Raw genomic sequence first — 26,855 nt, 5'->3', positions numbered from 1 at the left:
ATTAAGAAAAAATTTGGTTAGATGGAATCTTATCATATGTATCATTAATTAGTGCATTGATAAGTGAGAATATTATTGAGTTTCAAAAAAATCACAATAAATATAGAGATTTAGTGCATTGAGAAATGAGAATAATGTCGAGTTTCAAAAAAATCACATTTAAGATGTAGATAAATTTGTATTGAAAGAAGAGAGGGACAAATATTTTGGGATAATTTTTTTTTCCTGAGACGGAGGGAGTACTATTTAGGCTATCAATTTGACGAGAATCTCATTTTATACACGGCTTTTTAGTTTTATATTATCCTCCTTAACTGCATTATTTTTTGAATAACCCCTAATCCCGTTATTATTCTCATTTTCGAGTTTCCCCGTTATCATTCAGACTCCACATTAGTTTCTCTTATCTTTTTTGTTTTTTTTTTTGAAAAAAATAATTAATTCAATAATGAAAAAACATAAAACATCTATAAAAATAATCGATAAGAGTCTCGAATAAACATAAAACATATTATATCGTTGAATAATCTAGTCTCTATGAAGATACAATGAAGCGATTTGTTAAAGTTAATATATGTACATATATCGGCTTCACCACAACCAGTTTGAGGTATCTTTTCTTTGTGGGTCGGTAAAAGCATGCTACTTAGTGGAGAGATACGATTTTAACAATCGAGTTATAGGTATCTAACATATTCATACCTAATGATTATTTCATAAGATGGTGGTGACGAGACATGTAACTTGTACAAATCTTCCCATTTTCCAAGTGGATCCCATCCATTCGTTCGTAGAGTTATTTACTCGGTCACAATGATTGCAATTCCATACAATTTTTTTATGACTGAATAAAACTCTTGAAAATCCAACAAATTTAACGTCCAAACATTAAATTACACCAAAACACATAAAAAAACACACCGAGCTCACACAAAAGATTTTGTAATTTTATAAAAAAACAATGCAAAATAGAGAGTTAGAAATCCTTACATGGAGAGGAGTATTATTGAAAAAATAAGAATAAAGCATTAAAAAATAAGAATAAAGGAAAAAAAATAATTGACTTTGAGATTTAACAAAGTGAAAACCGATCGAAAGTTCCTGACAACACCTAAGAAAGGAAGAAGATGTTGATTCTCTTTTTCAGATTTTTGTTATTTGCTTGTATTTTTAAGCCCAAAATGCTTTTACCAAAAAACAAAGACCTCAAAATCCTGTATAGGACAAGAGCAATTTGTTTGCTCTATCTTGTAGTATTTTCTTTTAAATTTTGCTTAGCGAAGATGATACTAATAATGGCATTGCTAATTTGCCAAAAAATGTGTGGATCCCAAGCCAAGAAAGTCGAAACCAATGGAAAGATAGATAGAGAAGGAAACATGATTGATGCATAGAAATAAGGACTCCTCTTTACTTACCATGGAGAAGAATGCATGAGGTCTCTTGAGTGGAGTACACAAACTGATAGAAATGAAAGTAGCACAAATTTGAGAGGGCAATCATAAAGGAGAGCACCTGAGAAAAGGTCTCTTCTTTACCTCCATTAGAGTCAAAATGTTTGGATGATCTATTGGGTGGGGCTGTAGCCTTGCTTCTGTGGTGAAACCAGCCACCACGCCAACCGAACACACTCGTTAAAAGATGCATCTTGTGCCTTCCTACACTTGTTCCCCTGTCTTTTGATTCGAGCTTGTTCGAGACCTATTTGACGTATAAACATGCTAAACTCCCTTCGCAAAATCTTTAGCGTTTTAGGAGAATTAGTAACTTACGATACTATCATTACTCTTTGGACTAATTCGTGATCATTATGGGAAAAGACAAAGTAATTTACAGAACTTTAGCCGTACCAAACTCATGGTTCAAACTGATTAGGATTATTTGTTAAGTGCAATGGGACAGACGTTATATCAGTTATCTGCCCGTGCGTGACCTATTCCGTTCGTTTAGGACGGTGTCCCTATCGGCTAAGATTCCCAGTCAATAAAGCTAAAGCTATGTGCATGATCATAATCATAGTCTTTAATTTATATTGGCATAAAGTTCGCGTCGTAGAAATAATAGATTTAAAGAGGAAATGTTTGATATATAAAAAGCGACAACCAGTCATTTCTGTTAGATAGCCATGATTCCCCTGGACTCGAAATTTAGTCGAGTTGTTGATACTCCTCTGGTCAGTTAGTTCTTTCTTAGATTTTATATTACTGAATTATTACAGATATCGTGTAGAGTTTTTTACTTCAGTTTATTAGGAACCTTAAAGTTATAGATGCACCTTAAGAAAGGAGTCGCAGACTTCTGCTATATTTAAGAAGCGCTAGGGAAGTGCTTATCATCACAATTATATATATGCAAATATGCAACTAAATGATTTTACACATAATTATATGCAGAGACGGAACCAGAAATATTTTCCGGGGGGGCGAAATTTTACGAAAAATTTTTTAAAGACAAAATACTACAAAATTATGAGTTTTGGGGGACTAAATAATACAAATTATGAATTTTAATTATATAAATTGATTATATATAAGGGTTGGGGAAGGTTTGGGGGGGCCAAGACCACCCCATACCCCCCCTTGCCTCCGTCCCTGATTATACGTTAGTTGTGGAGCTGAACCGGCTTCCATGTATAATAATAAGTGAGTAAATACTAGAGATTAACGTTAGTTGTGGATCTGGACCTACTACCATGTGAAATACCAAGTGAAGTCTGAAGAGCCACAAATAACGTTAGCTGTGCTGGGCTTGTATATAATACTCCCTATTATATAATGGACATAATACTCCCTATTATATAATGGACGGAATAGTTGATATGTCGGATGAGCACAATGTTAAAAGGCAGTGAGATATGGAAAATGCATCTCTATTCAGATGGATATGGTGATGTGAGCCAATTCGCATTAGGAGCTTAAGCTAACAAAGATAAGCATGTTAATATTGCAATGGTTGCTGCAGTACTTCCACCTACACTAATACCTAAGCAACTTGCTTGTACATTATCAACTACGTTAATTGTACCATCTCTCTTCTCTTTCCCAGAGCAACTTGTCTGTCTCATTAACAATGTTAAACAGTTCAATCTCTTCTCCAAAACTCATTCATGCTGGTTAATTTGAACTTGTTACCGACTTTTATCAGATATTCGCGCAGGATATAAGTGAGTGAAAAACAACTTATACAAGGTTATCTAGAGGTCATGTCTCTTATACAAGTATGCAAGAATGGGCAGAACAATCTACATATTTAAGTATGTACATGCATAAATGCAGACTACTTTTATAACAAGATGTAAAGAAACATAAACCAATTAGCTAATGAAAACACTGAAATAAACAATTTGCAGACAATAAAAAAGAAAAGAAAAGAGTAGTCAAAATTTGTCTAATGAAATTGTTGTCTGTCCAGTCCCTTTAATTTGACCGGGGACAAAGAGGGTAGTGTACATTTGCCCCATTGAGTCCTCATTCTAGCTAAATTACAAACTTCTTTTTATTAGTGGGAGACTGCATTTCAAAGCATAACCATATCTCCACAACCACACTATCAAATACTACCCTAAATAACAAAACAAAGATATACAGTGATTCAAATCATACATACTTGCTAATTCTGATCATATCTGCTTATTTTCTTCCATCACCAATTGCCCTTGAGACAATTCTGAATAGGTTCTGAGAGACATGCTTCTATGAGACTATGACAAACCGACGTTTATTTAGTATAATAATGTTAAGACATGAAACAAAATTCATTAAAAGCAACACACCAGAAATCGACCAACTGATAAATGGATAGTGTCGTTTCTGATTCAACAATGCTCCTTGTTGTAACTGCATATCGATTAGGCTTCCTTCGAAGCACTGTCTGTTTATTGTCATAACAATAACAAAGTGATGAATCATGATAAATCATGCTAGAATACTGCATATGTTAAAGTCTCAACCATGATGAGGCATTGATTGGTGGGAACAGGGTAACAGGAGAGGCAATTCCAAATTTCTTTAGTATTTAATACAAAAAGCAAGTCTACTATTAAGATGGAGTGTCATGTAACCATTACATGATCAATAAGGGAACACAAATGCCCCCTACATATATAGAATCATAGACTAATTTGTAACATAAACTTGTGGCCTTGTGCCCCATATATGTGATTTACATGTAAATGCAATTCCCAATTGGTCATTTTGCAATTTGCAATACATCATCATCTCTCAGGAGCCCCTGATATTAACCTGAAATTGATAAGAGTGGGACCAGTTTACTTTTTCCATCCTATATAATACTTGCTCCCCTCAAATCAGCTTACGAATTAGTGTAAAAGCCATGCAGACCAGTGAGATGGCTGAACTTCATTATCTAGTTCCACCTGATCCAATTACACTACTTCCTTCTACATTTTCTTGTTCTCAGAATAACACACCAACATTTGATCAGTTCACCAGATTTTCCAACCCGTTATTATACGATCTGCAGACAAACCCTCAACTTCAAAGCTTCAATCCACAACCGACAAGCTTCAGCAGCAACTCGACTTCTGATGAAGCAGATGAAAAGCAAATATGCCTTATTAATGAGAGGAAGCAGAGGAGGATGATATCTAACAGAGAGTCTGCACGTCGATCAAGGATGCGTAAGCAGAAGCAGCTGGATGAGCTTTGGTCACAGGTAGTTTGGCTCAGAAATGAGAACCAGCATCTCATTGAGAAACTCAACAAATTTTCTGAGCAACATGACCAGGCCCTTCAAGAGAATGCCCAACTTAAAGATGAGACATCTGAACTTCGTCAAATGCTTAGCGATATGCAGCTTTAGTATATCCAAATTAGGCAATTTACCTTAAGTTCTTTGAACTTGCGAGCCTTCTGATAGTTAATTTAGTTTGTCCAAGTCAAGCTGGATTTTCCTTCACTTGAGCTTTATGACATCCAATATATAGTACTGCAATAAGACCAATGTTTTTGTTTGTCAATGTTATGTTCTCATATATCTAAGCACAATTTATGCAAACTCTTAGATACTTCAAACTCAGTTCTTCCATATCTCGGCCCAACTGCTTCAACTTGATGGTATTAACAATACCGAATGATAAAATATAAGAGGCTAATAAACTGATACCATGCAAAAATTGTATCATGATAACATGTTGTACTTAGATGAAGATGCATGTTTCATGATTTCTCTGTATAAAATACCCCTGGCCAAAAGGCTTACAGAAGTACAAGCAAACTTCATAAGACTTGCAGTTGCAGAAGTACTCTGATGTAGCAGACATTTCCACCATCACTAAGTTTCAATGAGAATGTTTTCTTATAGCTTTTGGGTTGAAATAAATCGATGTCCGATACATACCACCCCCATGGTATTAATCTTAATTAGGTTATAGCCATAAATAACATAGGATAAGCCGACAAAGAATCAACAGGGCGCCCACTAGTCTCTTTTGTGGGATAGACAAGGAGATGAACAGGGCAAAAGAGTGTTATTGATTGCACCTAGCTCACCCACATCACTACATTTGGATGCAACAGTTTAGCACTGTATTGTGATGGCCTAGGCCTCAGCAAATATAATCTCTGATAATTTCGTCATAATTCTTTAAAATTTGTTGATGGCAGACATTCAATTTAAATATGTCTGGTGTGCGTTGTGCATGCTTATCCTTCTCCGTGGAGACAAAATAATATAATTCTTTTATTGTCATTAAGAATTTACATTTGCAGTCTGAGCTCTTTTGTATACATCTTCTCCAAGATGTCAGCATCACAATCCAATTATATTCAATCTAATTATATTCTTGCTTTACGATAATTAGTTTGGAATATACTATACGAGTATGTCATAAGAAATGTCTTTTATATGTACCACTTGAACTTCTTGTACGTATTGCACTAATGAATAAAAGGTAGTGCGTTCTAGAAAGCTAAATCTGCTACATGGTGACGAAGAGACTGTATAGTCCACAAAACTGTACACGTACATATTTAAAATTGGGCACGTATTGCCGTTTTCGATTGAAAATGATCGGTTAAATTGGATATATAAATTATTTTTTTAATGTAAAATTTGTTAAATTTGTAGAAAATTTATTCCAATAATACTGAATTGGTTAATTATATTTTAAAAACAGTTTTTCTATGGTGTACCTATGGTCACATACTAAATGCTACTCCCTCTGTCCAATCGGGATGTTTACGTTCACTGTTTGCACGCATTTTGAGGCTATTATAAAGTATAGTTCAATAACGTTTTTTTAATTCTTTCTTTTTTTTGAATAAAAGTTTAAACGTTAAACTTTTTTTCAGGATTTTTTTAAAAATAAATATACAGCGGAAGTATAATTTATAGGATCCTTAAAATGCGTGCCAAAAAGTAACGTAAAAAACTTGATGGGACGGAGGGAGTAAAATCTATGAATTTGAAAACTTTTGATTAGCTTACACTCTCTAATAATGGTGGACCCCTGTATGTACAACAACAACACCAAACTAAACCCTCCAAAATCATTGATTTTAGTGGTTAGCATGTGCCAATGGACAAAGACTAGATAAATTTTTTTAAAAATATATATATGTACCAGCTTCAAAATTGATATTTTCTGAGAATCTTCATATATATGTGTGTGTGTGTGAGAGAACATTATGACGTTTTTTCCCATAATTTCGTGAATAACATTGATGAATAACACACTTGCATGGGTGATGAGTCTTGATAAAAACATAGCCACATAACCGCTAAAGAATAAACAAAGAGAATCGCAAAGCATACTCTGCTCTCTCTCTTTAATCTAATTTATAAACCAGCTTCATTTACATGAGCTGCAACGAACTCCGATTGCTGGACCAAGCCTTCTTCCTTCACAATCACGTCGTTGCCTTGGCCAATTTTTTTCTCTATTATCTTCGGTTTGCTGCATAAATTAGCACCGTCGTCAAGCTTATTGCCTCCACCACGATCCTCGCTTCTTTGTTCCTGATGAGTCAGACCAGATGATGCATCCGAAACAACAGAGTCATCACTAATATTGCCATCATTATCATTCGAAACCTCATCCAGACTCAAAATATACGTAGTCCATCCGGACTCGCAGCTTCCACATTCTTCTGTATTGGTGTTGTGCGTAGAATCCATTAACTCAAACAGGATTATCTATACTAATATATATATATAAAGAAATAAAGCAAACCTTGTGAATTACTATGAAACAATATATCTGGTTTGCTACCCAAATAATACATAACTGTACACACATATTTATACCTTTATCAATTATCATTCATGCATTCATAAATTGGTGCTATCTATATGAGCTGTTGAAAACAAACGCGCATTCAGGCATTTACACACCTGCAAATGAAGATGATACTCCCTCCCTCCCCGAGCAGGTTTTTTACATTACTTTATGACACGTATTTTGAGACTTCTATAAAATATAATTCTAGAATATATTTTTTAATTTTTTTCCCTGAATAAAAGTTTGACGTCTAAACTTTTATTTTAAAAAAATAAATTAATGTCGGACGGAGAGAGTATTATTCTAGTACTATTGAGGTGCAACTTGTAATGCACATACTGCAATATTTATCCTTGCATGTACATATCAGAAACTACCTTCAAACTAAATGATCCAAAAACCTAGGGTTTATCCCTGCATGCGCACGTCTTCTTATTTGCCATACCTCATCTCTGACTCTCTATGAGCAGAAGACAGCTTATATCATGGGAAAATGCTCGTAAGAACAACTGAATTAAACAAGTTGGTTGTAGGAGTGATCGTTTAACTTTGTAACTGCATGGTAAGTTCAGAATTGCTTAAAGGCTTGGCTGATCATATCAATATTCTAGCAAGTTCTGCTGTGCAGAATAGCCCATGACTCTAGCTGGATACAGTGCAAACGTGAGCTAGCTAGATAGCCATCCCCATGTCCTTAAAATTAACTTGAGAACAAATCCTTTTTGCCCTCCCGATTCATCTGTCATCTGTACTTGTCTAGAAGTGAACTATTATCTGCGCACAGTACACATTAAAAGCCCACTCCACAAAAACTGACCACACGAATAAGCTCCGTAGAACCAGACCCCTTAATTAATCGGTAATAAAGCCAAGTAGTCAGTTTGGTGTCCAAATAAATAGTTAGAGGGACATACATAGGCTTTTCTGTACGAAACGAGCCACTTCAAATAGGTTCATTCCTCCGGCCCGAATACGACTACATGAGCCCCCTAGTAGTTTAATGGACCTGTTCTAAAAACGGAAATCATGCTCAATACATCTCAAGAGCATGCTCTCAAATACTCCCTCCGTCCCTTTTTATCTGTCCATTTTGGAAAAAAAAAAACACATACCAAGGAATAATTGATTGTATGAACTTTTTCATTAAATACCTCTAATTAATATCTTGAAAATGGTGGAATACTCCTACTTTATGTCTTGAAAACATGAATTCAACCAAGTTTTAAATAAGTCAAGCCTTGAAAATTGAAATTATGGAGATATATTTGAAAAACTATCATTAAATTAGTTTTGAAAGTATAAGTAGACAGATAAATAGGGACAAATTTTTACTTCCAAAGTGGATAGATAAATAGGGACGGAGGGAGTATAACGCAATTTAAATTTTAATCCTCATATATAAAAGCTTTCTTTTCTAAAAAGCGGAAATCATGCTTGATCCTCGTAAATATGTTGGTGAGGAGGAATTAAACGGCGAATTGGTATTACTCCCTCCATCCCACAATACATGTCTCTTTTAGAAAAATTACCCATATTAAGAAAGCATTTGTCACTTGTATCCCTAATCAATGCATAAATGTAGACTCTTATTCAACCCTTATTAATTGCTATATAACTTCCAAGAAGGATAATTTTGGAATAATGTCAATATTTTTTATTGGAAACTAAAAGTGGACAAGTATTATGGGACAATATTTTTTTCTTCAAAAAAGACATGTATTGTGAGACGGAGGGAGTAATTAATAGATGAATTATTGTTGTGATTAATTTGATACTCATAGTTACTCCATCAGTCTCTTAATACTTTATTCTTTATCACGTTGACAGCATACATTATTCTTGATCATTAATATCTTTAATTTCGTATTAGTATTAAATATAAAAACTCACCGGATTGATGTACTTATGAATCCAACAAGTCGCGACTATATTTAGTCTTATATATTAGACGTAAATTACTTGCACGCAAGCATCAGCCACATAAGTATTGACTAACGTATGTTAATTGACTTTTAATGGAAGGATGTGATTCATAAAAATTTACAAAATTTAAGAATTGCATTATTGAGAAATATAGGAGACTTAGATAGTAAATAGCCTATAGTTCAGGGACATTTATATTTATTATCCCTATTTTGAACAATATTGTTATGTGATCATTATTCAAATATTCAAAACTAAATAAATTTATTTTATATAGTATAATTTTGATATCCTATATTATAATACCCGAGTCTACCACACTCCAGTTAACCAATAAAAAAAGAGGAATTATTTTAAGACCAATAAGAAATTGATCCTAAAATTTAGACCAATCAAATTATAACACTGCTTTAGTTAATTAAATTGAGCTTCAACCATGGTTAGTGGTAACCAATAAAAAAAGAGAAATTATTTTAAAGTTAAGAAATTGATCCTAAAATTTAGACCAATCAAATTATAACACTCCTTTAGTTAATTAACTTGAGCTTCAACCATGATTAGTGGTTAAATTTTAATTTTTAATAATAAAAGACTAATCTAAAATTTATACCACTTAAAATTTAGACCAATCAAATTATAATATCCTTTCTATTGACTATCTAAAATTTCAATCATAATTAATATTTAAATTATACCAATGAAATGATATTAATAAAACAAAGTAATTAAGCACACCAAAGACTGTTCTACACCAACCCTGAGTCATGGAACTTCCTGTAATAAACCAACTTAACCTATTCTTACACAGCTTCGAATTCAGGGCTGTGGACAAAACTGAGAACAACTAAAAAGGTAGAAGATATCAGAAAGGCTAAAATTCCGATAACATCAATTTTAAGACAAAATTTTCATTATATTGGTGGCTGAAAATAAATATAAAATTCAAATATATTTATTTTTTTAAAATTTTAATTATAGAAGTGAATTTTTATAAATTTATACTTTTACGGCATGCTCTATTGAATTTAATAATTTATATTAATTATATTATTGAATTTATAATTAAATTCTATTGAATGACCAGTTTTTAGAAATCTCACCGTGACTTTGTAGTTTAACAGGACAAAATTTTCATTATATTAATGGTTGAAAATAGATACAAAAATCAAATATATTTATCTTTTCAAATTCATAATATTTAATTTCCCATAAGTAAATTTTTACCAATCTATATTTTTACTCCATGCTCTACTGAGTTTAGTAGTTTATATTGATTCATAAATAAGTTAAGTGCATACAAATTTTCTAAAATATGTCTATAAAGACTAATCATGCAGATATAAACGAATTTATGCTTTTAAATTAAATAAATTATATATAATAATAATAATAATAATGACTGATATTACGGGATGAATCCACCCGATCCGATTAACCTTAATCTGACGTTACTTTATTCAATACGGGAAATTAAAAAAATTATATATACTATAAAAAAGTTTATATGTAAATATTGCGTAATTGTTGAAAATAATATAAGTTTATATGTACATCTTTTGTACTCTTATCGGTTTTCAATATTTCATATTATAAAAGCGAATTAGTTTAGATCAGGATCGGTGCAAATTGAAACTAAACCGAGATAATTTAAATTTTGGGTCCAAAACCAGGAGCTTGGATTGTATTCCGCGATCTCTAAACGATAGTCGAACATTATACTCCATCCGTCCCGGCCAATAGTATACATTGGGGGACGGGGACGCGACACGGATTTTAATGCCTCAATAAAGTATAGTTCTGTAACTTATTTTTAAGATTTTTTTTTTCTTGTATAAAAATATGAATAAATTCTAAAAATAAATTATAGAACTATAATTCATAAGAGTCTTGAAACGTGTGCCGAGTAGTGAAAATGAAACTTATACAATCGAATGGGACCAAGAGAGTATGATATTTGATTGAAAAGAAAATAAGGTTATTTCATTTAATATAATACGAGGACATTTATGGTTAATCAAATTAGAGTATTTAAGAAATAATATTATTTTTTAAAAAATATTATACCTGTATTATGTAATTAAATTTTATAAATAATATCAAAATAATATATACTTGATTTTATAAATATACAAATTTAGCTTTACTTTATAAAAATAACCGTTCGGTGCGTAGCACGGGTAAAACACTAGTCAAATATAATATATGTGTGTGTCTTATCTTTTGTTATTAATTTGAAATCTAGCTTTCTTAGGTTATTAGACATCTAAATTTATATATTATATTTTGAAAAATGTAATTTTATTCTCCGACCTACACAAAAACGCATACATATTATGATTTGTCTGTCACGGCTAGATAACTTTTGATATAATCATAATTTAATATAGAAATTATTAGTCATGATTAAAAGACTTTCATTCATGCTAATATATATCACGATTGGTGTTAATTAATAATGTGACGCCCCTAGATCCGCATCCTGCGGATTTGGTCCGTCACGAAACATCTGGCTCAAAACAACACCTGCATTACATTTTAATATTATACAAATCAACTCTTGCCCCACAAGTCCAGGGTCGATTTTTTTTATAACACTACTACCAAGTCTAACTTTATTACATAATAGCAAGTCTGATTACAGACTATTATAATAACTATAGTTGGTACCACCAGACAGCGTTGCCTAGCAGCTTCAGCTCATGTGATGTGCCTTCTCCTTTTCCTTGCAAAAACCCGTTTCCGGGCGATTCTCTTGAGTTGTGTCATAGTCACTCTTTACTGCTCAAAAGGAATAAAATAGATGCAAGAATGAGCAACTAATTGCTCAGCAAGTCCACATAGCACAAAACAACAACTAACAAGATATGCGAGTAAAGCATAGAAGACAATTCAAGTCAAAGTAACAAAATAGTTATCATCAAAGGACAACACAATTTCAAGTAAAGAAAATGCTGGTCTTCCACCTTTCGGTAACACTACATGGCTCGATCAGCACCATTTCGTGAATACCGTTCTCCTGTGTAGTCCTAATGGTCTGATCGTAACCACTGAAGACACACCAAAACTCTCTTTGCTAGCATCAGGGTTTAACACTGGAACCCTTCTATCTGCCTTACCAGATAGTAAATTTCAACTCTACCACGAATTTAATAAATTCGTGTTGACCAGCTTAAACAGATCCCTCCGAATACAAGGAAATTTTCCCAAACAAACACTTCTCAATCATCACTACTCATATCTATCAAAGAAGTGCGAACAATGCACCCTTTCGTCATAACAAAGATTACCCGAAGGTAGAAGTGAAAAATAATTAAAAGAACTAGATTCCAAAGGATAAGATGATCTCCAAAAGGAGTAAATTGAGATCATCGCTGCAATATATTCACATCAGGTTTCGAAGATTCAAAATATTATCATTATAAGATCAGCTCATTCTTGAACAATAGGAGGGCTCGAACTATAGAAAGTAATATGTAAAGAATATCTTTAAAGCCCTCAAAATGAAACCGAAATATTTTCTCGATTCACAATGGTATGACATATAATATCTTCACAATCGAACTTTTCACAAAATTATGAAATGCGCACGAAAATTAACTTCACGTCAAGACAGGGATAATGAACTTGCCTGGTGCCCTTAGCTTGATAAGACTTTCCGAATTTAATTCTTATAATTTGGCATCTGCCTTTCCCAGATATTATAGTTTCTAAGACACATAAAATAATAATTTAGTAATCTCGTTCAAAGAATATAAAGATTCCAAAACGTTAAAAATTCCGCTTATAATTTATTCACATCTATTGTCCGAATAATTATTCATTCATCTTACACTTATAAACTCCGCTTTAACCATGTTTTTGTTCACTTTATTAATCCAAATTATTATTAAATTATATATCTATCGACTCCGAAGTATTCTTAAAATCACGATTCTCGCTTTTAAGAATGTTCTCCTTCACTAATAATCCAACTTACTAAATGGTTTCAAAGTGTCAAAATAACTTAACCAAAATTATTATTCCATTATTAATATTAAACCAAATTCTCGGATTTACTTAAAGATTTTACCAACTTAATAATTAATAAATCTTATTCCATCCTTTCACTCCAAAGATTATTGTTATTGTTATTATCGGTAAAAAAATCAATTTTAATCTTCAAAATCCTCTCACCATTTCTACCCAAATATTCTTATTTCACCTATTTTATAATACCCGATTTCTTTAAGTATTTTAATATTATCATATCCAAACATTACCTTCCCTAGAATCTAACACTACCCTCCCATTGTATGATTTTATTCCAACTCAATTTTAAAAATCACCTTAAATTCCTTAATTCTATATCTACTTCTATATATTAAAAGGCAACCAGGGGCAAAAAGAGCCAATAAAATACCTGTGAAATTACAGTAATACCCCCGATTGACACACAATTTCTACTATACCCTCCGCTCTTCGCTTTGTTCTGATCGGTAACAGTTTCTCCCTCGGCTCTTTGTTTTCTTCTCATCTCTGAAAGTTTCACCCTGTATATATTTACAGGGTTTCAAAAGCAATCCAGCACAAAACATAAATCGTAGGTAGGAGAGAATATGATTGCCTCTCCTCGCTTGTTTTTTTTTCTCCATATTTGGGTTTTAGGGTAAACGGTTCCAGTTTTTGTGTGTATTGTATATCAATCGGGTTTACGTGACAAAAACGTAGCAGGCGAAAGCTATGACTGACCCAAGCGCAGTGGATTGATGTGTGTAACTGGCAGCGAGTCACCTGTTGTTGTGGTGCTTTCGGGAAGCATGGAGCCTGGCTCTAAGAGAGTATGTGCCTTAATGCAAATATTTGCCTTTTCATTTTGACGTAACTGATATATCTAGGAGCATATGTAATTTTTAGTGAATCTTCAAGCCTGGCTGGCAAGAGGTTGTTTTTACCAGGGGTAAACATTTTGTAAATTACTCAGTATTTATAGGGCAAAAGTGTTTGTTCAATATGACATTCTGCTAGCAACAAGTATTTAGCGTGTTGTTGTTTGCTGTTTTAATAAATTTTGTGAATGCGGTAAGAAAATCATACATTTGAAATGAAAATAATGCAGTGTGGTCGTGTTATCTTAGCTCTTTATAAAGACGGTTGAGCATTTAAGACTCCTGCTAGTGGAAGTGACAAAAGTACGGTAATGTCATCCGTGCTGCTATAGCAAGAGGCCAGTTGCTGTAAACAAGTGGTAAGTCTGTACTTTTCTATGACTAGAACTAGAGGTACTAATTATATGACTAAAAATATGCATTGATTAGTTTTAGTTTAATTTATAGAAACATTAAAGTTGGCTGTCCCTTGAACTATATGCGCATAATGTGTAATTCTTTAACATATGGCTACAAAATTCTTCGAGCTGTAGACAGTGCTTAGATTTTGAAATTTGTTGTTATCAATTGATCATGTGCATTATAGTGTTTTGTGACTTGCGCATGATTTTTGAGTTCTGCATACTTCTGATAAGAGCAAGTACTGTGTTATACACCTAGATCATGTCACTGTGAGCTTTGCCGGAAGTGGTGGCCCTGGAGGTCAAAATTTTAATAAAGGTCTCTAGAACCTGTCTTCCAAATGCATTTTAAGTAGTTTTACTTTTATACATTCAGTGGCTTTTTAACATTTTTAATTTCATCCCTCCCTTTCTTTTCTTAGCAGTGCATTGTTTATCACTTTATATATGTTTGACAGTGAACACCAATGTGGATATGCGGTTTAATTTCAAAGATGCACATTGGCTAAGTGACAGAGTCAAGGAGTGGATACTTTTCTTATAAAGAATCTTTTTATGTTAGTTTATTATTAGAATGTGATACTGGACTTTGAGATTGCAATGAAATTTGGGCGCCTTTTTAAAATTAATTAACATGCTCTAGAAGGTTTGGGGTTTCTCTATTCTCCAAATTGACACGCAGTTATTTAATTCTTGTAATCTACCTGTATTTCCATGTCCTAATTTTTTAATCTTATAGTCCTTACAATGTGTGATCGTCATGTATTTCTCTACTTCTCATGTTAGATAATGCTCTTATCTAAAATGTATGCACTTTGAATCAGGTGTTCATGCAATGAAAGGATTATCATTTCCATTCTTTAGTGATGCTATTATGTAAATCTTAATATCATTATGCAAGTTTTGGTGATGTCGTCAACAGGAAAAGAATCGGATCAATAAAGACGGAGAAATTGTAATTTCTTCAACAAAGACTAGAACACAGAAGTAAGTCTGTGCTTGCGGTAATTCTTTTCATGTATGAGATGATACTAGTGACATGGTTTTTTTTTTCAGGGGTAACATTGAAGATGCGCTGGGGAAACTACAGGTACTATAAATGACATTTAAGGTGTTGAGAGATTCATGCATACCTGCTTTATATATTCATTTCTAAGAGTGCGAAACTATGTGACTATCATTCTTAATGGTAAAACCATAAAAGGTATGGTGATAACCATGATTATGATTTTCACTTTTTAGCTGAAAGAAACTGCATCGTGCCACTGTTTAAGTTGTTGAAGATGCGATGCATTTGTTCTGTACAATAGTTTTAGTCTTTTAGATGTGCATATATTTTGCATTAATTACTTTTAACTGTATTACAAAATGAAATATCAGGCAATTATAGATGCTGCTTCTTATGTCCCACCACCACCTTCTGAAGAGTAAATAAAAAAAAATTGCCAAAATGTAAGACAATGTTGTCATATCAACTATATACTTTGTTGATGGTAGCTTTATATTGCTATTTTGCCTATAATGCCATTGCTCGACAGTGAATCTTGGTTTCAGCTTACCTTCTGATTTGTTCTATCTATTCTCAGCTTTGTCTTATATGATTATGATGGTATGGAACCACAATTAATATATACTTTTGTATTATCATTGTTTATAGAGCTGCCATCGGGGAGAAGAAAAGGCTGCAGAGCAAGAAGATTCTTTCAGATAAGAAAGCTTTTCAAAGGAGTCGAGACAGTTATGACTAAGCTCTTTCTATCTGTTAACTTTTTTGTGCTGCAATATTCTATGAAAACGGTCAATGAATATTTAAGATCAGAGCACCAACTAGCAACTTGAATTTTTAAAAAAATAGCTGAAATTCTCAGGGATGTATACCAAAGTTTTTGATACATTAGAAGGGCCCAAAGTTATGCTAGACATCAAGACTAAGAATATTTTGAATACAAAATGCAGTTATGCTAACACTTATAATGAAAATGACTTTTTCCTTCTGCTTTATTCTTGCACGCCTCTATAGTTTTAGTTGTTGAATTTATTTAATTGCGTGATAACGACGCCTTTATAGTTTTTATTGTTAAATTCATGTAATTGTGTGATAACGAGTATATAGTTATCTGTTAGTTCGCACACTCGAACCCCATGGTTCTTATATTCTTTTTTCTTTTTCTCTGTGCGTAAAATCATATGATAATTTACATAAATAAGTCAATTATTTTCAAAAAAAAAGTACTCATTTACATACATTTGTCAGAAATAAGTAATTTATTTCTGAAAAATAAGATAAGCAAAATGGGGACATTATTACATGTCCCACTAATAGCAAACAAGATTACATAATTCAATTAATTATACAGATATGAAACTTATCTTACTTCTTGTTGTATGCTTTTTATACACAAATCTATGCTTTTGTTGCAGGGTGACATTTTATTCCTGCATATGAGCAAGGATCCAATTCGCGCCGGAGAAATTGTCGTGTTCAATATTGATGTATGTGCGATCATAGTTCTTATTTACTTTCACGAGTGCATAGTTGACTCCTAGAAACATTCCAGTGTTGTTTGTTCAACTCTTCTCACAGTTTATGACTTTAATAACAAGTCTTTTTTTTTTTTGTTTATATATTGATTTCTAGGATATTGATAATAATCACTATATTTGGTACCATTTTTGTCCGTGTAGGGGCGTGAAATTCCTATTGTCCATCGAGTTATTAAGGTGAGCAATTTTGGATGCTTTATTTTATTATAAAATCAGCTGCCTTATTTTAATTTTAAATTATGGTCGTCCGCCTTGACCTGTCAATGGATAACCAAGATTCGTAGGGGAGTTTTTTCATTGTAATTATGGGTTGCATCTTTAAGTATAGGTTGAGACTGGGAAACAACTATTTAAGTGGAACAATTCCCACATCATTTGGAAAGCTTAGCAATTTGACATATTTGGAGCCAGAAAACAATATGCTGACCGGACAGATTCCTCCTGAGCTGGGGCTTTGCCATAGTTTAGCACTGTTGAACTTCGGTTACAACAACTTAAGTGGTACTTTGCAGGAGCAACTGGGCAAACTCATGAACCTCCAGGCAAACTGCGCAAACATACTTTGGTGCTTCCTTGGCAAGGAACTTGGTGTATTTAGCCATATTTTCTCTTATGTTTATCTTCTTGGGTTGTAACATTGACATATTCTCTCACTTCTTCTATGTTTTACCAGGGTCCTGCATTATAAATTGGGCCTTCTGCAGTGTACTACTTAACTTGAGCTCTATCTTTAAAAAGCAAGTGAAGAAGACAAGAGTACTTCCCTTAACTTGGACAGAAAAGGTGGTGAAATTATATTTCAATATTAGAATATTTAATCCTTTTATCTTTTCGTCCATCATTACATATCTATAGTTGTACTTAATACAAATAAAGGACCTGGTAAGAAAAAACCTTATAGGAAAAGATAGGACACATGACGCAGATAGAAAGAATCGTGACTCCTCTGGAGGTCATAAAGAAATAATTTGTCGGTGAGTTTCTTAGCAAATATTCTACAATATGCATTTAATCATACTTTTCATAGTACATATGTTTTTATGATCTTTATGGGAAGTGTGTTGAGTGATGGATGGAGTGTTATAAACAAACAAGCATCTCCTGAGGAATGGGTAAACATGGTTATCAAATTTAAATTGGTGCATTATCAACCCGCCTTGGTAATACCCATGATCTATGGGATTTATGTTCACGGCCATAACAATGCCTAAGTTGCATGAAATTTGAGAAGATAGTGCAATATAAGTTTATATGAAAGATCTTTATTGTACATCTGGAGATTTAACCTGATGCATAATATTCTTTATGCAGGGACCCTCAACTGGTGAAAAAGATTATTGCAGCTACTGCTCTTGAAGTGAGAGCTGCAGTAATACCTTATGCCTTTGCACCTTGTATTGTGGTGCATAATTTTTGAAAAATTCAGTTCCAGAAATCAGAATACTTCTTCCACTTGATTTGCTCAGCAGTTCTTAGAAATATATTTATTTAAGGTACTATTTTTGTTTCTTTAAGCTAAATACTTATAAACCAATACCTTGGATTGCTTTCCGAACTCGGAGCTTCAATTCTAAGAAAATCAAGAATCATATCTATAGTCAAAGTATGTATATTTTGATTTCTTCCGTATGCTGTCTTCAAAAGATCTTGTGTTGTCAACTTACTTTTATAGGACCTTTTGTTTGGTGCCTTCTATACTTCTAGGTCGATATGCAATTCAGGTCGATGATAGAAATATTACAAGATTTATCACTCTTATGATCCTCTTCGAGAATATACTAATTATACGAATCATGTATAAGTTTATTTGATACCAATGTGTAGTTCTATCTAAGTAAATCCATGACCAAATAAAGGAAAGATAAATTTCTGTAACACATACTAAACATGTAATAATTTAATAATAAAGGGTGTTGGGTTGTAATCAAGGATAATAGAAAAATGTCATGGAGTACACTGAAAATTCGAAAAACTATATTTTAAATATTATATAGAAAATTAATTAAAATGAAATTTAATATTTTATATATAAATTAATTACTTAAAAATATAATTTAAATTGAAGGCCCGTGCCTCGCACGGGCTTTTACGCTAGTTTATTTAATTAATCACCAGCATGACAGATTACCATTTTGTCCCGACCAGCCTATCCTCTTCTTTAAACAAATCAAACCCAATCTTTAATTTAATCCAACCAATCAGCACAACCAAGAGAAAACACCTTAATTCACATAAGAACCCTAGCCCCTAATTTGTATAAATGATGGTGAGAAAGCACAAGCCTTCTACTTATATACAGTTGAGGTTTTTGTTTGAATAATAATAGAACTTCACTTCATCATTTAGAAATAAAAAGAATGAGGGTCTATTTGAGTATAAAGTCTCCGTGAAAGCAAGCATACAAATCTTAATTTAAGACAGGTGCTAAGTTTAAGGACAATTACCTTTTATTATAGTGCTCTAAATTGTCCAAGACTCCCCCTCCTTTCCAAATTAGCTCACTGATTTATTCTCCTGTTTGCCTCACTTTCTCTCTTTTCTTTTATGCAGGAAAATGGAAGTGACAATGAACAAATTGCTTGGCTTTTATAGCCAATACTAATCATCATTAGCATCTAATTACCATTTAATCTATTATTTTTTTATTATTCTTTACTTGGTCACCAAGTACAGGACTTGGGCACCAAGTTCAAGACTTGGGCACCGACTAGCTTTATTATTTCTTTTATTCATTCATTTATTATTATTATTTTTTTAAAAAAACTAAAATAAAATCCCCTCTTGGCTCGGTTTATTCTCGGTCCTGGCTTATTTAACGCTACTATTTTAAATAATGAAATATTATTTAAGACCATAACATAATAAATTAATTATTAATAATTATTCTAATATTTTCTATATATTTCGTAATTAATAAAATAATTACAACGAAATATCTATTCTAGCTAACCCATGATATTTATTTATTATCGGGTCGTAGCACAAAACTACACATCAACATGGCCAATATTTAGATTTACATGGTATGTAACTATATTTAACTTGCTAGTCAATATAAACTAAAGCCGTACTAGCCTCAAATATTGTATATATCAATATTATTGTAAATTTACAATTCTTAAAATAATAATATTAACCGCATAAAATTAAATAATTATTTATGTACATACTTGAAAATTTGCGGTTGTTACAAATAACGAGTATAGATTGTAGAAAGGGGGTTGAATATAATTCATCAATTTTTGAAACTTTTTGAGATTAGACTATATTAAAAATAAGAGCAACGGAGAATAAAATAAACTGAAATTAAGAACAATGTTTTTTCAGAATTTCAGGTGGATCAAGAGGATTTTCTATTGAAGAACTTCCCAATTAATTTATACCTGACTGCTTACAAAGAGATTAAAGAGCAAACTTTACAAATTACTTGCTAATCTATTTTCGGTTCTTGATGTATTTGTTATAATGAAATAAAACATTACATTGTGAATATATATACTAAGATAGACTAGCATTTCCTATACTAGTCTAGAATATCATACTCCTACTATATCTATTCTTTGCATCCACAATTAAAGTAATTTTTGATCTTTCTTTGACCAGAGGTATGACAGTTGAATTTCGTGTTGTTTTGATTGAAATGGTAGCTTTCGAGATCTTCAATATTTGACTAAACCTTTTTATAATTTAGCTTCCAAAACTGTTATTGTATCCGTCCAATCAACCCATGCATGTGACTGTTGCCCTTTTCGATGACTTGTACGTTACTGTCAACTGATAACTTTAGAATTAATAATTGATGGGCTAATTCATCAGTAGTTGATAGATTCTTGAGTTAGTAGTTGATGGTACTTTTGAAGCTCAGTCATTGATGAATTGAGATAGATTGATAGTTTATTAATTCTTCATCCTTTATACTTTGATTAGTCGTTGATTCTTTACTTTACTTGAGTAGTTTACATGAGTTCAAATATTTATAATTTATCATCCTAACTACATATATATTGATAGAACAATTGCGATATCATTTGATCATCTAACACCTATCAACGGCTAAATGAGAGATATTATTGTTTTATTATAGTGTCACATCATCCGTTGACGGACAATCTGATCAACAGATACTACTGTTAGTATGCTATCCTTTCATCACCTACATTTAAAATAAAATTACAATCTTAAATATACTGAGTGTTTTAATATATCATCAAACATTACATATTCCTAACAAGTGATTTAATATCATAATATCTTTATTCTTCATCATTTACGATTTTATATAAAAATGTTTCAAAATAAAAATATATAGTTAGGACAAAACTCCTTGCATTTATATTATACGGTGGTAGTAGTGATATAATATCCCAATATATCAATTCTTTCATAAATATCACAATTATATGTTGATAGCAAAATACAGTAAAAACTCTATAAATTAATAATGTCAGGACCGGAGAAATTTATTAATTTAGAGATAATTTAATAATTATTAATTTAAAGAGTTTTTAATCGATTATACTATAAATACCAAACAAAAAAACATATTGAAGATAAAAATTAATATACCAAACAAAAAGGCAAATTAGTCTATGATTTTGGGACTCAATGTAAATTAGTAACTAGCATGTTCATATGTATTGGAAATCAATAACGACTTTTAAAGTACTGCACAACAAATGTAAACAAGAGGAATAAATGTGTTCAATATATTCTTAAACAAGTTTGGCATATATAAATTACATGAATATGTTAAGGTATAAAACCAATCTGGCCCGAAATCTAAAAGGAAAATAGAGAACTATTGAATCATATTTCAATAGAATGTAATATATATTTTTCAGCTTTTATGAATTATTAATTTATGATTTTCTTGGAACCGAAAACTATTAAGGGATCTCCCAAAAAATTATTATCTTATTATTTTATCGAGTTTTTCAATTTTTTACATTGGCCCAAGTCGGGACCGGACAAAAATATTATTCTAGAGAGTTTATTAATTTACCGATGTATTAATTTAAAGAGTTTTTACTGTATGTTAGCTCCTGTCTCCACTTTTTCGATCAACAATCATATCTTCACAAAATTATCCCGAATATCATCTACACATGCACCTGTTACGTTTCAAAGCATCTGCATCCAATTCATCTCATTTCACCTACTTCACATTAAATCATTTATACATATATTTTTTTTATAAATATCAATTATGTTTGAAATAAAAGTTAAAAATTTAAGAAAAAAAAGTTAGGTTTATGGGATTAAATTAGAAATCTGACGGGATAAATCAAATAATATTAGTGTTAGTAGTTAGCCACCGATGGTTTGGACTCGCTAGATGAATTTGAGAAGCTATTATGAATAAATTTTTCTTCTAATAAAAAGTTATCGTATATTTATTTAAAGTAAAAAAATACGTATTCATGAATTTGGAGAACACACTACTCAAATTCAGCCGATTTTCTGATAGTGTAATGATCAATAAACATTCTCCATGATTGACACTTAATTTGTCTTTTCTTTATATTTTCGAATATCACTAATCATCAAAAAAATTGACAAGTAACTTAAGATGAGTTCACCTTAATTTATATCTTAATTATTGACTTGATCATTGATCAAGTCCCTTATCTGATGCTTGAAGCATCTTTGTTGGTTTCTTTACCGCCTCTACACTTCGAAATTTTCTCAAAAATCTCTTAATTTTATCCTTAATATATTAGATGGAGAGCTTCCCTGTGTCATTTTCTGGAATCTACGAAAGTATATTTTTTAAGCTAAGATAAACCACCTTCATTTTCCGATCCATGCCTTTGTTAACCATTTCTCGCACATCACGTCATAATCCTCAAATTCTAGTTATCATATATAATTATTCTTGTCGAACAATTGGACTCCAAATTAAAAGAAATTATATCAACCCTCACCCGAAAGAGTCATCAAATATCATTTTTCTGGAAAACAAATTTTAAAATATTTAAAATGTCTGAAAGATGACGGAGGTAGAATATTGAATTAATGGAGGCATATTTCTTTCTTATTATTTTTGGCTTGACACGTCGAACAAGATATTCTTGTACATGTCTCGATTCAACAAGATAGAAATCTCTGTATATTTTAAGATTTCTAAAGTATATTAATATATGCTCATTTAAAAATTCTTGTGAGGTTCATGTAAATTTTGTTATTAATATCATCATTATTTATATTTTAATATTTACTATTTTTATTTTTTACTTTATTATAAAATATATATTTTAAGTATAATTTTTAAAATTTACGATCATGAAAAATGTATGACCATCTTGGATATCCACCTTGGATAAATGGATATCCTCTTGTAAGTTGAGCATTATCAACAGAACAGTTAACGCAGGCAAAAATTCAACAGCATATGACATGCATTATGTATAGTTGTATACGGCCGTTGAAAATGAGACCACTACTTTGATTTCCATTCTCGAGATTAGCCCTACACGGGGCGTTATTAACTTTCATATAGAGGAAAGAAAAACTTTCATATAGAGTAGAATCTAGCGATTAAATTAAAGAAAAGAATACTCAAATCAATCAAAAACTTGATGTGAAGCTAGCTGCCTAGAGAGGAATAGTTTCTTCCACTTTTCTGTTGTTAAGTTGATACCCACTTTCACTGTATCACAATGTTCGCAATATACGTGGTTGTTGCGCTATATTTAAAAATATTTATCTATTACGTACTTTAAATTAAAAATTGAGAAGTGAAAAGTTATTAGGGCTTATAAGTTAAAAGTTTTTAGAAGTTTGAATAATATTATTTATAACTTATTTAAATGTATGGATGATCGACTGTTTTTAGTAGAATATCAATTCAATAATGAAAAGTCATACATCTAAAAAGACAGTAGTGTCGAACAAACATAAAACATAAACAATCGCTTATTAATTCATTTTTTATGGAATTTCGTGATTTGTTGAAGATGTGATATTTACAAGCACTCTCTTCTTTACATCCGGTTGGACTTAATCCTATTTGAGCTATCGATCATAATTGTAGTCCCTCAACACTTTTTATCACTAAATCAAAGATCATACTCTCACAAACAAAGGAGAGAAAATCAAAACTCTTATCAAGGAGAGAAACAACCTAACTCTCACCGAGGAGAGACTACACCAAACCAAAATATATAATAACTAAAGATAAATAAATTTTACATCTGAAGCGGAACCACAGAAACAAAAGAAATCACACCGAAAATCCACCCGCTTGAAACAGAGAAGAAAGACAACAAAATCTCCGATGGTTTTAGATCTAAGAATTCTCCCGAGAATAGATGCGGAGCAAGACCACAAAAATAAAAGAAGTCGGACTGAAACCCACCCCCTTGGAAGAGGACAACGAAATCTTCGATGGTTTTATATCTAAGTTTTCGGAAAAGAAGTATTATTCATAAACTAAAGAGAAGAAAAGGTAATTAACTGATTCTGAGCTTCCCACCGGTGAAAACCGATGGGAGCGCCCTAGGCGGCTACGACAAAATAGAGGTTAGAGACTTAAAAATGACTAGAGGGTTTAATAATATTTTACATTTTAAGTTAACATTTTCATGTAAATATTAAATTATATAAATTCAAATATAATATATGAATTTTCAATCATATTTATTTATTTAAATATAAATTCATTAGATAAAATGCAAGTCATATTAGGAGGAAGGAGACTTGGAAGAAATAAGTTGTGGAACAGAAATTAGACATGGAGCATATCTATCTATTATATATATAATAGCCCAACATGACTTATTTTATTCATCATGTAAAACTACTCATTTACCCTCTACTTCATTAATGTATGTGATTTATAGCTTGTAATTAATATATGCATGGTTACATTAATGTGTTGACTTTATTAATAACTTGTAATTAATATGTGTAATTATATCTAGCATATTAATTTATTCATGATTATATTTATAAATAATATGTTTATTACTAATGGTTACTTAATTATTTACATTATGAAGCATTTTTTGTTTCCGGAGTTTTACCGCCGAATTGCAAAAGAATAATTGATTTACAAGCAATATATTCATATGTGGGCATATGTATTTATAAGTTTGCTTAAAAATACTTGGTAAAAGTTCAAAATATTCAATTTTTAACAACATTAAAAAAAAGGTTAATTAAAGTCTTGGGCGAATACCTGATCAAAATATCTAATTTTCAACAATATTTGAACTAAATATGAATATTTAGTAAGAAGGTCGCTCAATACCTGCAGGGTATTTCATTGTCGGAGTATTATTATGATAATACACGATAGCCAGTTAAAATTATTAAAAGGATATCTATTTCTAATTCACATTAATGGATAGTGTGCTTATAATAACAAGAACTCAAACCTAACGCTTGGACAACGACAAGAATAACAACATTTATCCACGCGTATGGATATTTAGTAAGAATGACCCCAAATATTCACAAAATATTTGAATGTAAGAGTATTATCATAGTGATATGTCCAATTAATTGAGTATCAGCGTGATACTCCTCTACACCAATGGTAGAGGAGTATCAGTTTGATATTCCACTAGGAGTAAAGCAACTTATATATTTATAAAAGCTTAATTAAATTTTTGGATAAATGCCCGGCCAAAATACTCAATTTTCAGCAATATTTGACCAAAATATGAATATTCAGTAAGATGTGCTCTAAATAGTAAATAACCAACATGCATGTGCCTCAATAATATTTAACCAAAATAAGTATATTCAGTAAGGAGGGCTCTAAATACTGACAAAAGTTTTGACTGTAAGAGAATCAATATAATGATGTGTAATAACCAGTTGCGTATCAGGGTGATACTCCACGGGTAGAGGAGTATCGGTGTATTTCCCGTCAGGAGTGGACCAACATATATATAAACTTAATTAAATTTTTGGGCAAATTTTCGGCCGAAGTAGTCAATTTTCAACAATATTTAATCAAAATATAAATATTCAATTAGAAAGTGCCTTCACTTCCCACAAGATACTCTAATATCGGAATAGTGTCAGGATGATACGCCACAACCAATTGAATATGAAGGTGATACTTTGCTAAGGAGGACCCTAAATATCGACAAAAAATTTACAATAAGGGGACTATCACGATGATACAAGTTTAATCAAATTCTTGGGTAAATGTTCAGCCAAAATACTCAATTTTCAACAATATTTGACAAAATATGAATATTCAGTAAGATGGTTCCTAAATAGTAAATACCCAACATGCCCGTGCCTCAACAATATATAACCAAAATAAGTTTGTTCAGTAAGGAGGGTCCTAAATAACCAAGAGAATTAACATAATGATGTGTAATAACCAGTTGCGTATCAGGGTGATACTCCACGGGTAGAGGAGTATCAGTGTATTTCCCGCCAGGAGTGGAGCAACATATTTATAAACTTAATTAAATTTTTGGGCCAATTTTCGGCTGAAATCGTCAATTTTCAAAAATATTTAATCATAATATAAATATTCAATTAGAAAGTGCCTTAACTTCCACAGGAAACTCTAATATCGGAAGAGTGTCAGGATGATACGCCACAACTAATTGAATATGAAGGTGATATTTTGCTAAGGAGGACCCTAAATATCTACAAAAAATTTACTATAAGAGGACTATCACGATGATACATCACAGCCAGTTACCTATCAGGGTGATACCCATGTGTCGAGCAGTATTAGTGTGATATTCCACTGGCACTGGAACAACATATTATAAGTTTGATTAAATTTTTGGACGAGTCAAAAAGAATTTCAAAAAAAATATGAAAATATGAAGATTAAGTAAGAATGAGCCTTAACTATACTCACAAGATGTCTACTATCGAAGGTGAAAGAGGAAGATACGCCACTACCAG

General features: G+C 31.8%; 2 protein-coding genes and 1 long non-coding RNA gene across 3 annotated transcripts; all 3 read left to right on the top strand.

Annotated features, from left to right (window-relative positions):
- The first annotated feature begins 4,301 nt into the window (after positions 1 to 4,301).
- On the top strand, positions 4,302 to 4,978 carry LOC108213654 (basic leucine zipper 43). The gene has a single exon (XM_017385457.2). The coding sequence runs from the start codon at positions 4,333 to 4,335 to the stop codon at positions 4,819 to 4,821; it is 489 nt and encodes a 162-aa protein (XP_017240946.1). The 5' UTR covers positions 4,302 to 4,332; the 3' UTR covers positions 4,822 to 4,978.
- A 7,443-nt stretch (positions 4,979 to 12,421) lies between these two features.
- Positions 12,422 to 18,731, top strand: LOC108212554 (uncharacterized). Its single transcript, XM_064090082.1, has 6 exons — positions 12,422 to 12,456; positions 13,902 to 13,980; positions 16,851 to 16,922; positions 17,115 to 17,150; positions 17,486 to 17,947; positions 18,285 to 18,731. Exons 1-5 carry the CDS (start codon positions 12,422 to 12,424, stop codon positions 17,606 to 17,608), a joined length of 345 nt encoding a protein of 114 aa, XP_063946152.1. The 3' UTR covers positions 17,609 to 17,947; positions 18,285 to 18,731.
- Positions 14,444 to 16,078, top strand: LOC135151255 (uncharacterized). Its single transcript, XR_010289851.1, has 3 exons — positions 14,444 to 15,416; positions 15,486 to 15,519; positions 15,810 to 16,078. It is a non-coding gene; the product is annotated as an uncharacterized LOC135151255 (long non-coding RNA).
- Positions 18,732 to 26,855: the final 8,124 nt, after the last annotated feature.

Source organism: Daucus carota, chromosome 3 (assembly GCF_001625215.2).
Source record: "Daucus carota subsp. sativus chromosome 3, DH1 v3.0, whole genome shotgun sequence".
In the NCBI taxonomy this organism is placed as follows: Eukaryota; Viridiplantae; Streptophyta; class Magnoliopsida; order Apiales; family Apiaceae; genus Daucus; species Daucus carota.
The sequence above is the reverse complement of the archived record's forward strand: the minus strand, read 5'-3'. Positions and strand labels throughout refer to the sequence as shown.

What these genes read in the sequence shown, in the direction of transcription:
- LOC108213654 (XM_017385457.2), top strand. Translation starts at nt 4,333, where the DNA reads ATGCAGACCAGTGAGATGGCTGAACTTCATTATCTAGTTCCACCTGAT.
- LOC108212554 (XM_064090082.1), top strand. Translation starts at nt 12,422, where the DNA reads ATGCACCCTTTCGTCATAACAAAGATTACCCGAAG. An exon ending in ATAACAAAGATTACCCGAAG is followed by an intron (nt 12,457 to 13,901) that starts GTAGAAGTGAAA and finishes ACCCAAGCGCAG; the next exon opens with TGGATTGATGTGTGTAACTG. An exon ending in TTGTCCATCGAGTTATTAAG is followed by an intron (nt 17,151 to 17,485) that starts GTGAGCAATTTT and finishes GGTACTTTGCAG; the next exon opens with GAGCAACTGGGCAAACTCAT.